This window comes from Cricetulus griseus, chromosome 5 (assembly GCF_003668045.3).
Source record: "Cricetulus griseus strain 17A/GY chromosome 5, alternate assembly CriGri-PICRH-1.0, whole genome shotgun sequence".
Lineage (NCBI taxonomy): Eukaryota > Metazoa > Chordata > Mammalia > Rodentia > Cricetidae > Cricetulus > Cricetulus griseus.
This window is the reverse complement of record NC_048598.1, coordinates 95,818,902-95,831,305: the sequence shown is the minus strand read 5'-3', so window position 1 is coordinate 95,831,305 and position 12,404 is coordinate 95,818,902. Positions and strand designations below refer to the sequence as shown.

At 38.7% G+C, this 12,404-nt stretch overlaps 1 protein-coding gene across 1 annotated transcript in view; it reads left to right on the top strand.

Moving 5' to 3' along the window:
• Positions 1 to 2,933: 2,933 nt before the first annotated feature.
• Positions 2,934 to 12,404, top strand: part of LOC100765866 (vomeronasal type-2 receptor 116) — a 30,986-nt gene continuing 21,515 nt past the window's right edge. The window contains exons 1-2 of the mRNA XM_035445844.1: positions 2,934 to 3,178; positions 11,325 to 11,616. Of these exons, the coding sequence (XP_035301735.1) occupies positions 2,934 to 3,178; positions 11,325 to 11,616 (537 nt within the window). The remainder of the gene's footprint in view (positions 3,179 to 11,324; positions 11,617 to 12,404) is intronic.

The window sequence follows — 12,404 nt, the reverse complement described above, 5'->3', positions numbered from 1 at the left end:
AGTCATGTCTACAACACCAGTCTGTGTACTTACAGTCAGCAGACATTTTCCAGAATATTTCACCTCAAAGATGCTAGTCTCTTCTTTTCTTCTTTCTTTTTTCATTTTCAAGAGTTTACTAAGATTTATCTTCAGATTCACATGTGAGATACTGGATTACAGAAACAACAAAGAATCCCAAACAGACTAGACAGACAGAATTTAATATACACAGTTGTATATATAATGCAGCATCACACCATGTAAGATATTGACTTGTTTTATACATTCCGATCATTTGAAACACTTCTTCGGGCTACGAAACAGAACACTGAAAAATAAACAGCAATATACTCAATTCTTACAAAAGTGGTATGATAAAGAATATAAAGTACTATTTTATTTTTTTTGCAAGTGTGACATATCTTTATTTTGTTACAAATAGGATTTTGGGTAAAGTAGTCTTAAATACTTGAATTTGTACATAGATATGATTATGTGAAACAATCTTTCTTCTTTCTTGAGATGTAAAGATGTGTCAGCCTGATAACGTAAAATGTAAGTATTATTAATTTCATATAACTAAGTCACAGGATATGAAGAAGATGAGAAAACTCATAGGTTACTAACTTCAGTTCAGTTCTAGGAAAGAGGTGAATATCTTTTCTGTTTGCACTGAATAGATGTCACATGGCCTTATGACCTCCATATTGCTTTTTTTCAGTTTGTTTATTTATTTATTTTTATATTTTTGAATTACAAACAAGATTGAATTACATGATCATCCCTGTTCCCTTCTCCCTCCCTTCCTCCTCTACCACCCCCCAACTAAAATCCTACCTGCTATATGTCCTTTCTTCTAATCTACACCTGACTCAAAATTTCTGCTTCCTCATGACCTCTGCATCCTTCCTTTTCTTCCCTTCTCACTCTCATAGCTCCCTCCCCCCTCTTCCCATGTTCTCAATTTGCTCAAGGGATGGTGACCCTTTCCCCTTCTCCAGGGGACAAAGAGTACTATTCTTTTCAATACTTCAAAAGGTACTTGTGTGTGTGTGTGTGTGTGTGTGTGTGTGTGTGTGTGTGTGTGTGTGTGTGTGTGTATGAGGATATATATACATATATATATATATATATATATATATATATAATGTTTTTTATAAGCTACATCACACATGATCCCATCTTTACATGTTTATAAGTGTTATTATACTCAGTGTAAGGTTAGGATCATTTTTTTATACGTACATTTTTCTAGATTTATAACAATGTAATTTTTAAATCATTCAGGTAAATTCTACCCCAAAGCTGCTGCTTCTCAGCATCAAGGCACGCATCCACCCATCTTACAGGGTTTTCTATAAGTTGTAATTTTAGAGAAAGGGGAACCTTTAAAAAAGTCCCAATTTGTGAGAAAGCCAATGGCTGAAGCTAAGAATAAAAATCATAGCTCTTTCAAATTGACATTCTCAAGGCAGGTCTCTTCTTAATCACTACTAATTTCTCAGCTCCAACTGACAAGCATCAATATCCCAGCAAATCACAGTTTTCATATTAGACGTGCTGGTATTTTGCTAATCATAGCTGTTTATTCAGGTCCAGATAAACAAATCTATAGATTTTTCACACAGAAACCCAGTAGCCTTTGCTTCACTCTGCAACTTCACAGGTCAGGCCTATATTGTTTATATTGCTCTCAACATTTCTTTTTATCTTCTACACTCCTATAGAAGAGCTCACTGAGACCTCAAAACTCAGTTACTTTTCTATCATAAAGTACCAAAGTCCTTTGACAATCCTCCCCCAAAACAACCTTGTCATGTCTTTCAATACCCCACTATACTGATACCAATTTGCCTTAGGGTTTCAATTGCTGTGATGAAACACCATAACCAAATAATCAAGTTATGGAGGAACACTTCCATATCACTGTTCATCATTGAAGGAAGTCAGGACAGAAACCCAACCATGGCAGGATCCTAGAGGCAAGAGCTGATACAGAGGCCTTGGAGGAGTTCTTCTTACTGTCTTTCTCCCCATGTTGTACTCATCCTGATTTCTTATACAGCCCAGGAATGGTACCACCTACAGTGAGCTGGGTCTTCCTCCATCAATTGCTAACTAAGAAAATGCCTAACAGGCCTACCTACAACCAAACCATATAGAGGCATTTCCATAATTGGGAGTCTATCCACTCAAATCGCTTTAGCTTGTTTCAAGTTGACATAAAAGCATACAGCCTCATGTCTATCAAAACTCAATAATGGAATCCACAAATGGATCTACAACCTTGCTAGCCACAAGAATTTGATGGGGAACACAGTCGCAAACATACTCTCTTTACTGTAGGTTAGGATCAAATTCAATTGAAAAGAGGTTGCTTATGCTCACAAGAGTCTTGACACTATTACATATTCTTCTTTTTCATACGGCAATGGGAATCTGCACATGGACATCATGGTACATGCTGCAAGGCTCCACAGAATTCTGTATGTATAAGCTGACCCTCAGTATCTTGGAAAGTGTCAAGTAATGTGCTCTATCTATGAAGAGAATGTCTTCCAGGGTTCCTCCTTTCTTCATACATCTAACTTTGAATCACCAGGGACAAACTGCTTACATCATGTCAAATGGCCTTTGTAACAATGGTTATGCATGCAAGTTTGACAGCCAAGCTTCCCCAATTGGGTTGGTCCCCAGGCTTTGTTATTCTTAGACTTAGATGATGTAATGATACCAGGGACTTGGGAAGATGATTCTCAGACATATTTTTCCAACTTGTGTTTGTCACTTGGACAGAAGATCTCAGATGTGAAGCCTGAAGGTAAAAAGTGTTGAAGATTTCTCTAGGGCATGGTAGCAAGCTGATCTGGAACAAATAGGTGTTAAGTGGCCTCTTACATCTATAAACTCACAGAGAGGGACACACACGTTCCCCTGTTGCTGGTATGCACATGGCATCATGGCAGGTTCCATTTGTGATCCGGAAAACACTGACAATACTCACTTGGATTTCTTTCTTCTTGACCCTGAAGCTTCCTATGTGCCTGTGTGATTTGGTGACCCCAGGATGTACTGTCTCTTTGGAAGACAATGTACACCAGGATGGAGACATGGTGATCAGTGCATTCTTACCTCTTTATACCTTTCAAACCTCCCCACACACTCAAGGACCAGAAAGCACACACATTTATCCACGGTAAGTGTCTCTTACCTGCTCTTCCTAGCTCCCTTCTCCAGGACATACCCTTAATCCATTTCATCTTTGTCTTATTCAACATTACTCCCATTCCAAAGTTTAAGAGTCTTTCATTTTAATCTATTGTCTTCTATTTTTATAACTGGAAGCTGAGTGCACAAACCTGCCCCAGCCACTTCAAACATCTATTTTGCTGACAGCTGTTGTGCAGGGAGCAAATGATGTAACTGAGAACCATAACTTAAGGAACATGTGCAGTTCAGTACTGAAAGTTGACAGCACAATGTCACTTCTACAAAAGAGGGTTCACTGCAGGCTTTTATGTGTATTTCCTAATATCTGTAGCAAAATGTTGCTACTTTGTGTTCCATTTTCCTGGGGAATCCACTGGTATTTAGGTATTTAAAACTCTTTGGAGATCAATATTTGCTTCCAAATGTGCCCCTGTACCTTGTTGTCACAAGCCAGGCCAGGGACTATAATCAGGCAGCTGTGAAGTTTACATTCCCTCCAGTTTCTGACCAGTGCTGGTGCAGGAACATCCTTTTAACTATTAACAATGCCATCACTACAGTCAAAGAACTGGTTAACAAAAGGCTGGGACAGACTTGTACAGAATTTGAACAAGAGTCTTCTGATCTGTGAGCAGAGAAGATACAAATGATAGAACAGCTTGCCCCTCCAGTCAGAAACTGATGTGACAGGTATTGCCTGCGGCTGCTGTGCACACTTAGGAAGATAGACGGCAGGAAGGAAAAGCAACTAATTGTTCCTGCTTAAAAGCAATCTCATCTCTCCCTACATCTAACTGTTGGATGCTGTCTTGGCATTCTCTATCATTTTGTCCTGTTTGTCTCCTTTCACTTTCAGTAACTCTGCCAGTCACTTGTGCATGCTGTTGTCACTGTGGTACCCTGTGGCTCTGACTCCCACAGATCCTGCTCTTTGTGAGTCCTTAGAGAGATGCAACTCACTAGAATTTTTAGAGAGATTTTGGAAGCTTATGACCTGGAACTGTTTGGTATCTAAATACAGCAATCATTAGTGATATGTGGTAAATTTAGTAATAATATAACTTTCCAATGTGGAAAGCAAACACCAAACCTTTGCAAAGTCTACACTTGCAAATTGCATCAATCATACCCTAATCTCGTGACATATCCTTTGTGACACCATTACTAACCATGTAGGGCACTGTGCCTTGAGTTTGTATCTACAACATTTTTATTAGTTTCTAGGCAAGAAATGTACTTACTAAGCTATCTCCCAGCTAATTTTTTTTTGAATATTGGTCACAAACTTTTGTCAGCTTGATACATACTACATATTTTTCTTCATGTTTCATTTCCTTTATTAATTAGCTTTATTTTGCCCAATATAATTTTTGCTCCAATGTTCTGTGATTACATTCACCCTGTGACACACTCATCTTCCATACGACGCCCACACTTTCATCTTCCAGAGTCATTTCCCTCCTCCCCTCATGGTCTTTATTAGTCTGAATAAATATTCTTAATCTTCAGAAATAAGGTATGTGTAAGCCCACTCAGTTCTGCTTGAAACTTGAGCTTTCATTTCTGAAGACCCATGTGAAAATGCCACTGCAATATTTTTGTAATTCACTCACTTCATTTTCCATTTTGTGTATTTGTGTTTTTGCTGTAAATTTTTCTCTCTGAAATCAAAGGAAAAAACATAAGTTTACATGTGGAACAATATTCAATCTGTCTTTTTAAAAAATAGTAACATAAAATATTGATTTCCTAAAATACATTACTTATTTCCCTCTGAGTAATGTGTTTTTTAACCTCGTTCCAAAAAAAACTGAATTTATCTTCAGTCTTTCAAAAGTACTTGATGTTTTTCTCTCCTTCAGTTGCCACTATTATTTTGAAAACCTATGTGCTCGTGTAAGTGTTTGTGTAACTATATGTATAGATGTGAGCATGTTTGTGAATGCAGGTAAGAGTGTGTGTATACACATGTGTGTGCTGCAAATATGTTTGTGTTTGTTAATATGATTGTGTATGAATTTGTATGGGAATGTGTATGAGTATATGTGGTAGTGTGTGTTTGAGAATGTATATGATTGTGTGTGTGTTTTCTTTTCTTTCCTCCTTTTTTTTTTTTTTTTTTTTTTTTTTGTTTTTCGAGACAGAGTTTCTCTGTGTATCTTTGGAGCCTATCCTGGCACTTGCTCTGGAGACCAGGCTGGCCTCGAACTCACAGAGATCCTCCTGCCTCTGCCTCCAAAGGTGTGTGCCACCAAGGCCCGGCTTTCCTCCATTTTTTAATTTAAATTAGAAACAAGATTGTTTTACATGTCAATCCCAGTTCCCTCTCCTTCCCTTCCTCCCCTATTCCCCACTGACACCCTACCTATCCCATACATACCCTTTCTGCTCCCCAAGGAGGGTGAGGCCTTCCAGGGTTTCTTCAGAGTCTGTCATATCCTTTGGGATAGGGCCTAGGCCCACCCTCATGTGTCTCAGGGAGTATCCCTCTATGTGGAATGGGCTCCCAAAGTCCATTCTTATGCTAGGGATAAATACTGATCTACTATAAGAGGCCCCATAGATTTCCGAGGCCTCCTCACTGACACCCACATTCATGGGGTCTGGATCAGTCCCATGCTGGTTTCCCAGCTGTCAGTCTGGGGACCAAGAGCTCCCCGTTGTTCAGATCAGCTGTTTCTGTGGGTTTTTGTGTGTGTGTTTTCATGTGTGAATATGTGTGCATTTGAGTGTGAGTGTGTTGTTTTGAATATGAAAGTGTATGTTTGGCGTTCCAAGGACAATTTTGAGTTCTGTTCTTCACATCCCACCTCATTTGAGAGAGAGAATCTTTGTTGTTCACTGCTGCTCACACCAAGCTGACAGGCTCATGGCCTTTTGGAATTCTCCTATACTTCTCACGGTTCCTTCCATTGGGATAGGAAACATTTGCTACCATGTGCCGGGGAGGACAACACACTCAGGTCCTCACACCTGAGCGTGGCCAGCTTTGCCCTTTCACTCACCTCCCACACTCATATCCACAGTCACTAGTTTGTCTTGGTTCAGGATTACTTTACCATCATTTAAATTTTTAACCTGGAAGGTATAGTTCCAGGATTGTATTCTCTCTGCCATTCATATTCAAGACTTCAGTGTGGGGCACATTCCTCTCATGTAGGATGATTCAACCCTTTGCCACTTTCCTCTTACAACTTCTCTTCTGGTCTACTTGAAACTGCATTTAAACACTGATGCAATTTCTGTTTCAATCTATCTAATATGATTTATATGGATTCTTATGAGTTTATACACAGCTTGACTTATATGAGTCATTTAACACCTAAGGAGATTGGTTTGTTGTTGTTGTTGTTGTTGTTGTTGTTTGTGACTTCAAAACAGTGTTTCAAACACATTTGTGCACCTGATGAGCTAATCAGTCAGAACCTCTGTGACTGACATAGGAGCTCTCTTCTATGGTAACCTCGTGAGTTCTCTGTCATGTAGAAGTTGTTCAATAGAAGATGACACAATTCTGTTTATTCATACATGCTTCTCTGAGTTTAAGGCTGTGTTGGGTTCTGTGTGTGCCCTCTTCTCCCAAGGTCTAGCTACACAGTGCTGGATGCTTTGTTTTGCCACTAGAAGTTAGTGGAAATCGATAAGGACGACTTGACAATTTTAGGACATCCAAGGCACACCATGAAAGGGAAGCTTGGGAGACCCTTGCCTTTTTCTCTTTGCTTTTTCACATCCCACTCATGGAATAAAAACCTTTTCCACCTTTCAAATCTCCATGATACTGGTCTTACCAGCCATGGACTGCGTCTGCAAACCTGTAAGCTGAAAAATATTTTTCACTTTCCAAACAAATCATATATATTTTAGCAATAGTGAAAAGTTGTTGATGTGGGTACAAGCTAGATGTTTAATAGATTTGTAAGTTTCTACATGGTTCCTCTGTTAACCTGTTTTGTTCAAAAAATTGAAATAGTGCACATGTCACTTACCATAGTGGAGTCTGGTCCTTTTATATACATTTTCCTAACATCTTTATTTTACATGCGAGTCTAATTAATTCTGTTTTTAACTTCTGTTTGCTTTCTAATTTTGCTTGACTTTTCATCTTCTCTTCTACAGTCCTTCCATCTTAGTTAGGGTCTTCACTGCTGTGAAAAGATACTATCACCACAACAACTCTTATAAGAAAAACATTTAATTGGGGATGGCTTACACTTTCAGAGGTTAATCATTTTCGTCCTGTTGGAAAGCAAGTCAGCATGCTGTTAGACTTGGTGCTGAAAATGTAGATGAGAGTGCTATATTTTGATCCTCAGATAACAGGAAGTGAACTGTCCTACACTGATGTATTTTGAGCATATATGAGACCTCAAAGCCCACACGTAGGGTGACAACATCCCCAACAATGCTATTCTACTCCAGCAAGGCCACACTTTCTAATAGTGCCAATCTCTAGGCCAAGCAATCAAACCCACAAATCTATTAAAACCACCACAGTTCCTACACATGGGTGATCTGCTTATTTGAGAAAATGTCACATTTTATTTTCTGAGGATTCTGTCACCATCTCACTTGCTGATATACTGATTAGAGTGCATTGACTCCCCAGTTTTTGTTTCTCTTCACAACCAGTTTATCTTGGTATAATTTTCACACAGTGACCAGAAGATGTTAGGTTCCTGGAAAGTAGAGTTACAGTCATGCACCATGAGGATGCTGGAAATTAAACCCAGGTCCTCTGCAAGAGCAGCCAGAAAATACTCAACATCACATCACACAGAGGAATGGGATTCAGAAGTCAATGGAGTTCTCCTATGAAGGAAAAGATAATAAGCCTAACCTTAATGTTCCCCAATGAGTAAATATTGCAAGGAAAAACTCACAATCAAAGATAATCAGACAAACAGGGAAATACAACATTTTTCAATGTAGTTACACAAAACACACTAATTATAAAATGATAGAATTAAATACCTAAGCCCTCAGCTATGCAATGGATCATAACCAGAACATAAAATGACCATGTAGAGGATGTTTCCAGAAAATTAAAAATCACTGCAGGACTATCAAGGCACAAACTTTCTAAAATCATTACAGGCTTTTAAAAATTTTTATTTATTATGTATGTAACATTCTGCTTCCATGTATATCTGCACACCAGAAGAGGGCACCAGATCTCATAATGGATGGTTGTGAGCCACCATGTGGTTGCTGGGAATTGAACTCAGGACCTCTGGAAGAACAGCCGTGCTCTTAACCTCTGAGCCATCTCTCCAGCCCCATTACAGGCTTTTATATATTAACATTTTTAGGAATGACCATTTGATATTGGATAACCAACTGATGTCCTCCCTCCTGGGGAATACTATTCCTCCAACTCTCAGAATTTCTCATTTACTTATGCTTTTTTGGGGGGGTATTTTTATATCATGTTGAGGCATCTTGGGCATCTATCCATATTAGCATGTCTATTGTTGCCCTTGTCTTGAAAACAAACATATAAGAAACATGTTACAGACTGAGCAGCTTGTATTTATGGATTCAAGAATATATATGTATACGCATGTATATTTAAAAATGATTGATAAAAATGAGGTCACGAATTGAAAGAGCATTGAGGAGTATACAGGAGAGTTTGGTGGAAAAGGAAAGTGGTGAATAATGTAATTATATTGTAATTCAAAATTAAACTAAGTGATTAAAATATTTCAGTGATATATAATATCAAAAATGTGAATGCCAATACCTAAAGTTTAATAGGAAAGAAACCAGAAATTTAAAATGTTAAGATTAGGGACTCACTAAAGTGAAGCTATATAAAAAGTCAAGAACAAGAAATATAAAATGAAATATGGGACAAGAAAGCTAAGTAATTCATTCAAGGGGAGATAAAAGTTTAAAACAACCACAAACTGTGCAGCAGATGGTGTTAGTTATCCGGACTGGCAGTGTGGTCCCGTGCACACGGCAGAATGTGAGTGAAGCTACACCAAAAGGGACCTGGGGAGCTGTCTCCATGGCTAACAACACTTCTCCAGGAAGAATGTGTGCCTGAACTGAGAAACCCAGAGCCTGTGTAAAAGCTTGCTGTGGCTGCATATGCACTTGTAGCTCCAGCACTTTGAGGCATGGAGACAGGATATCTGACACTTCCTGGCTGCCGGAGGTGTTTCAGGTTCAGTGAGAGATCAGCCAAATATTTAGTGTGAGAGAACAGGACACCAGACCCCCTCTAGCCTCCTCATCAACATGAACAAGTGCACGTCGGATATATATGTGGGCATACGTTACACCACACATGCACACATATAATTAGTTTAAATACATAACAGAAATATATGCAAAATCCAAAAGTAAAATATGATTAATGAAAATTAAAGACGTATATTCACAATCACAATTAATGCAAACAAATCTATTGGCTACCCATAGACTGTAGAATTACATAGAAAAGTCATGTAAGGGTATATCCTGACCATTAGAGAAATTAAATTATATGAAGAATCAGAAAATATATGGTAGATACCAAGAAAACACATGTGGGTGAAAGCATACAGGGAAGTTAGAATAAAAATAAAATTTACAATTATAAATCAAAAGACCCACTCACTATAAAACAAAGCAGATATCTAATCATTTTTATCTTAAATGATATGACATTATGTAATGTAAAAAAACGAAAAAATGGAGGCAGACAGAGGCAAAAAAGGTAGAAAATTTGTGTTGTTTTTCCTTACATATAACATGAAGGATTTATGGTTCAGATATCACAAGTAGAGTGACTTGAATTTTAGTTCATCATTAACAAGCATCTGGTCTTCAAGCTGGGGAGATTGATCAGTGGGAAACAGCACCCTGGTACCAGTATGAGGGCTTGAGTTAGACACTCTAACGATCATATAGAAGCAGGGTACGGCTGCATGTGCCTCTATCCCCAGGATTTGAAGATAGGGAAAAGCGAACTTCCAAGGAAATTCCTGGGCAGTGTAGCTTAAAGTACAAGCTTCAAGTTCATTGAGTGACCTTGTCTTAAGGAAATAAAGTGCTGATAGAAGAAGACACCTGGCATCCTCCTCTGTCCTTTGCTTGTGCACACATCTGGGTACATCACACTCACACACACACACACAACCAATACATTCACATATAAACATTATATATATATATATATATATATATATAACACACATATGTACACAAAACATATATATATGTACAATGCACACACACACACACACACGTGCGCGCGCGCGCCTACACATATACATATCTTGTCCTGAACATGCAGGAATAATGGTGCCAAATGGCAAGGTGTCAAGTGGGAAGAAAGAAGATGAGGAATACAAATGACAGAAACAACTGTGATCAGCAAGTCTTGCATAAAGTGATGACCTATGCCAAGCAAGTTTGTGAAGAAATGCAGTATCCTATATACTCACTGCAGTGGGAAAATGGCAAAGATCAGCTGAGAGCTAAGTCTGACAATATTGTTAAGTAGAACACAGAATATTTCAGATCCACCTGCCTTAGGACTGGATGACCACAGCTCAGGTAGACGGGTCATGTCAGAAACCTCAAGTTTGACTCCTGTGTTTCACTGGCTCCAGCCCTAGATAGGCTGTGCTAATTACAACCTAAGACAAGGGTGTACAAATAATTTCCCTTTGTCTTTCATCAGGCCCTCTTAGAAAGTCTTTGTTCAGTCTGGCTCCCTACAACATACATACTCCCACTACACAGAAGCACACAAGATCTATTTTTCACTTTTATGAAGGATAGGCATTCCAAGATAAAGGCATGTGATGATCATGTAGTGACTTCTTGCTTCGTGAATGGCAGATAGTCTTCTTGTTCTATCCTCATACATAAAATAGATGAAGGAAGTGATCTAATATTTTAAAAGTCACAGATATTATTTAACAGCTCCCTGTATGGGCTGTTAAACACAACCACAAGACCTACTGATCTCTGAGTGACCTCACGTTATATGATGTTATAACATCATAAAATAACAAAGTATATCTTCAACATGGAAATTGTGAGAGGTAGATTTTCTTTAGTGCATGACAGTCACTGTATTCATTTTGAAGACAATGGTGATAGAAGATTGTTTTGTAATGTCCTCTGCACAGTATCCATCCCACCAACTACCAATTTGCGATGGCCTTGACTTTTGCTGTAGAAGAGATCAACAGAAACCCCCTTCTTTTACCTAACACATCTCTGGGTTATGATATCTATACTGCTGGGCTAAGTCAAGAAGAGACAGTGCTGACTTTCCTCATTTGGCTCACGGGTCAGACCACATTCATCCCAAACTACACTTGCAGAAGAGAGGAAAACTCTATTGCTGCAATCACAGGAACAACATGGGAAATTTCTTCCTTAATTGGAACATTTCTGGGACTTTATAAATATCCACAGGTAAGATTACATAAATGGTAAGAAAAGAAAAAATTCTTCTTTGATGCCAACATTGGGTACCAAGTAAAAGCATAACTAGGAGGGCCTTCAGCAGGGTATTGGTGATGCATGCCTTTAATCCCAGCACTCAAGAGGCAGAGGCAGGTGGATCTTTGTGAGTTCCAGGCCAGCCTTGTTTACATAGCTAGTTCCAGGGCAGCTAAGGCTAGAAAAAAGAAAACCTGTGTTAAAAATCTAAGAGAGAGGCAGAGACACAGACACAAAGACTTCATTTGTGTGTGGTTCAACATACTAAGTCTTGGTATAAATGATATGCCAGGAATCAAGAAGCTATCTGTGCAATTTTGAGGACAGGAATTTGGATGCAAGTACCACCAGTGTCCTCACGATAGCACAGCAGAGACAAGATAGTCCCTGTGGATTCCTGTCTTCTAGGAAGGCAATAAAAACACCTCAAGAACACCATGTGGGGAAAGTATAAGGCACTTGGCCCCCTTCTAACCTTCACATGCTCACACATGTATATGAACCCACATATACAAATGTATCTCTCTCTCTCTCTCTCTCTCTCTCTCTCTCTCACACACACACACACACACACACACACACACACACACACACACACACACACACACACACAAACAATCCTAACAAATCAATCTTTGAAATACAAGAAATTCTTTAAGGCTATATACTTGAGATTTGTTGATATATCAACTTTTCTTTTGTTTGAATATACCCAAAGGGCATGAGATGCACATGTGTTATAGAATGGTTTCCAAATGTTA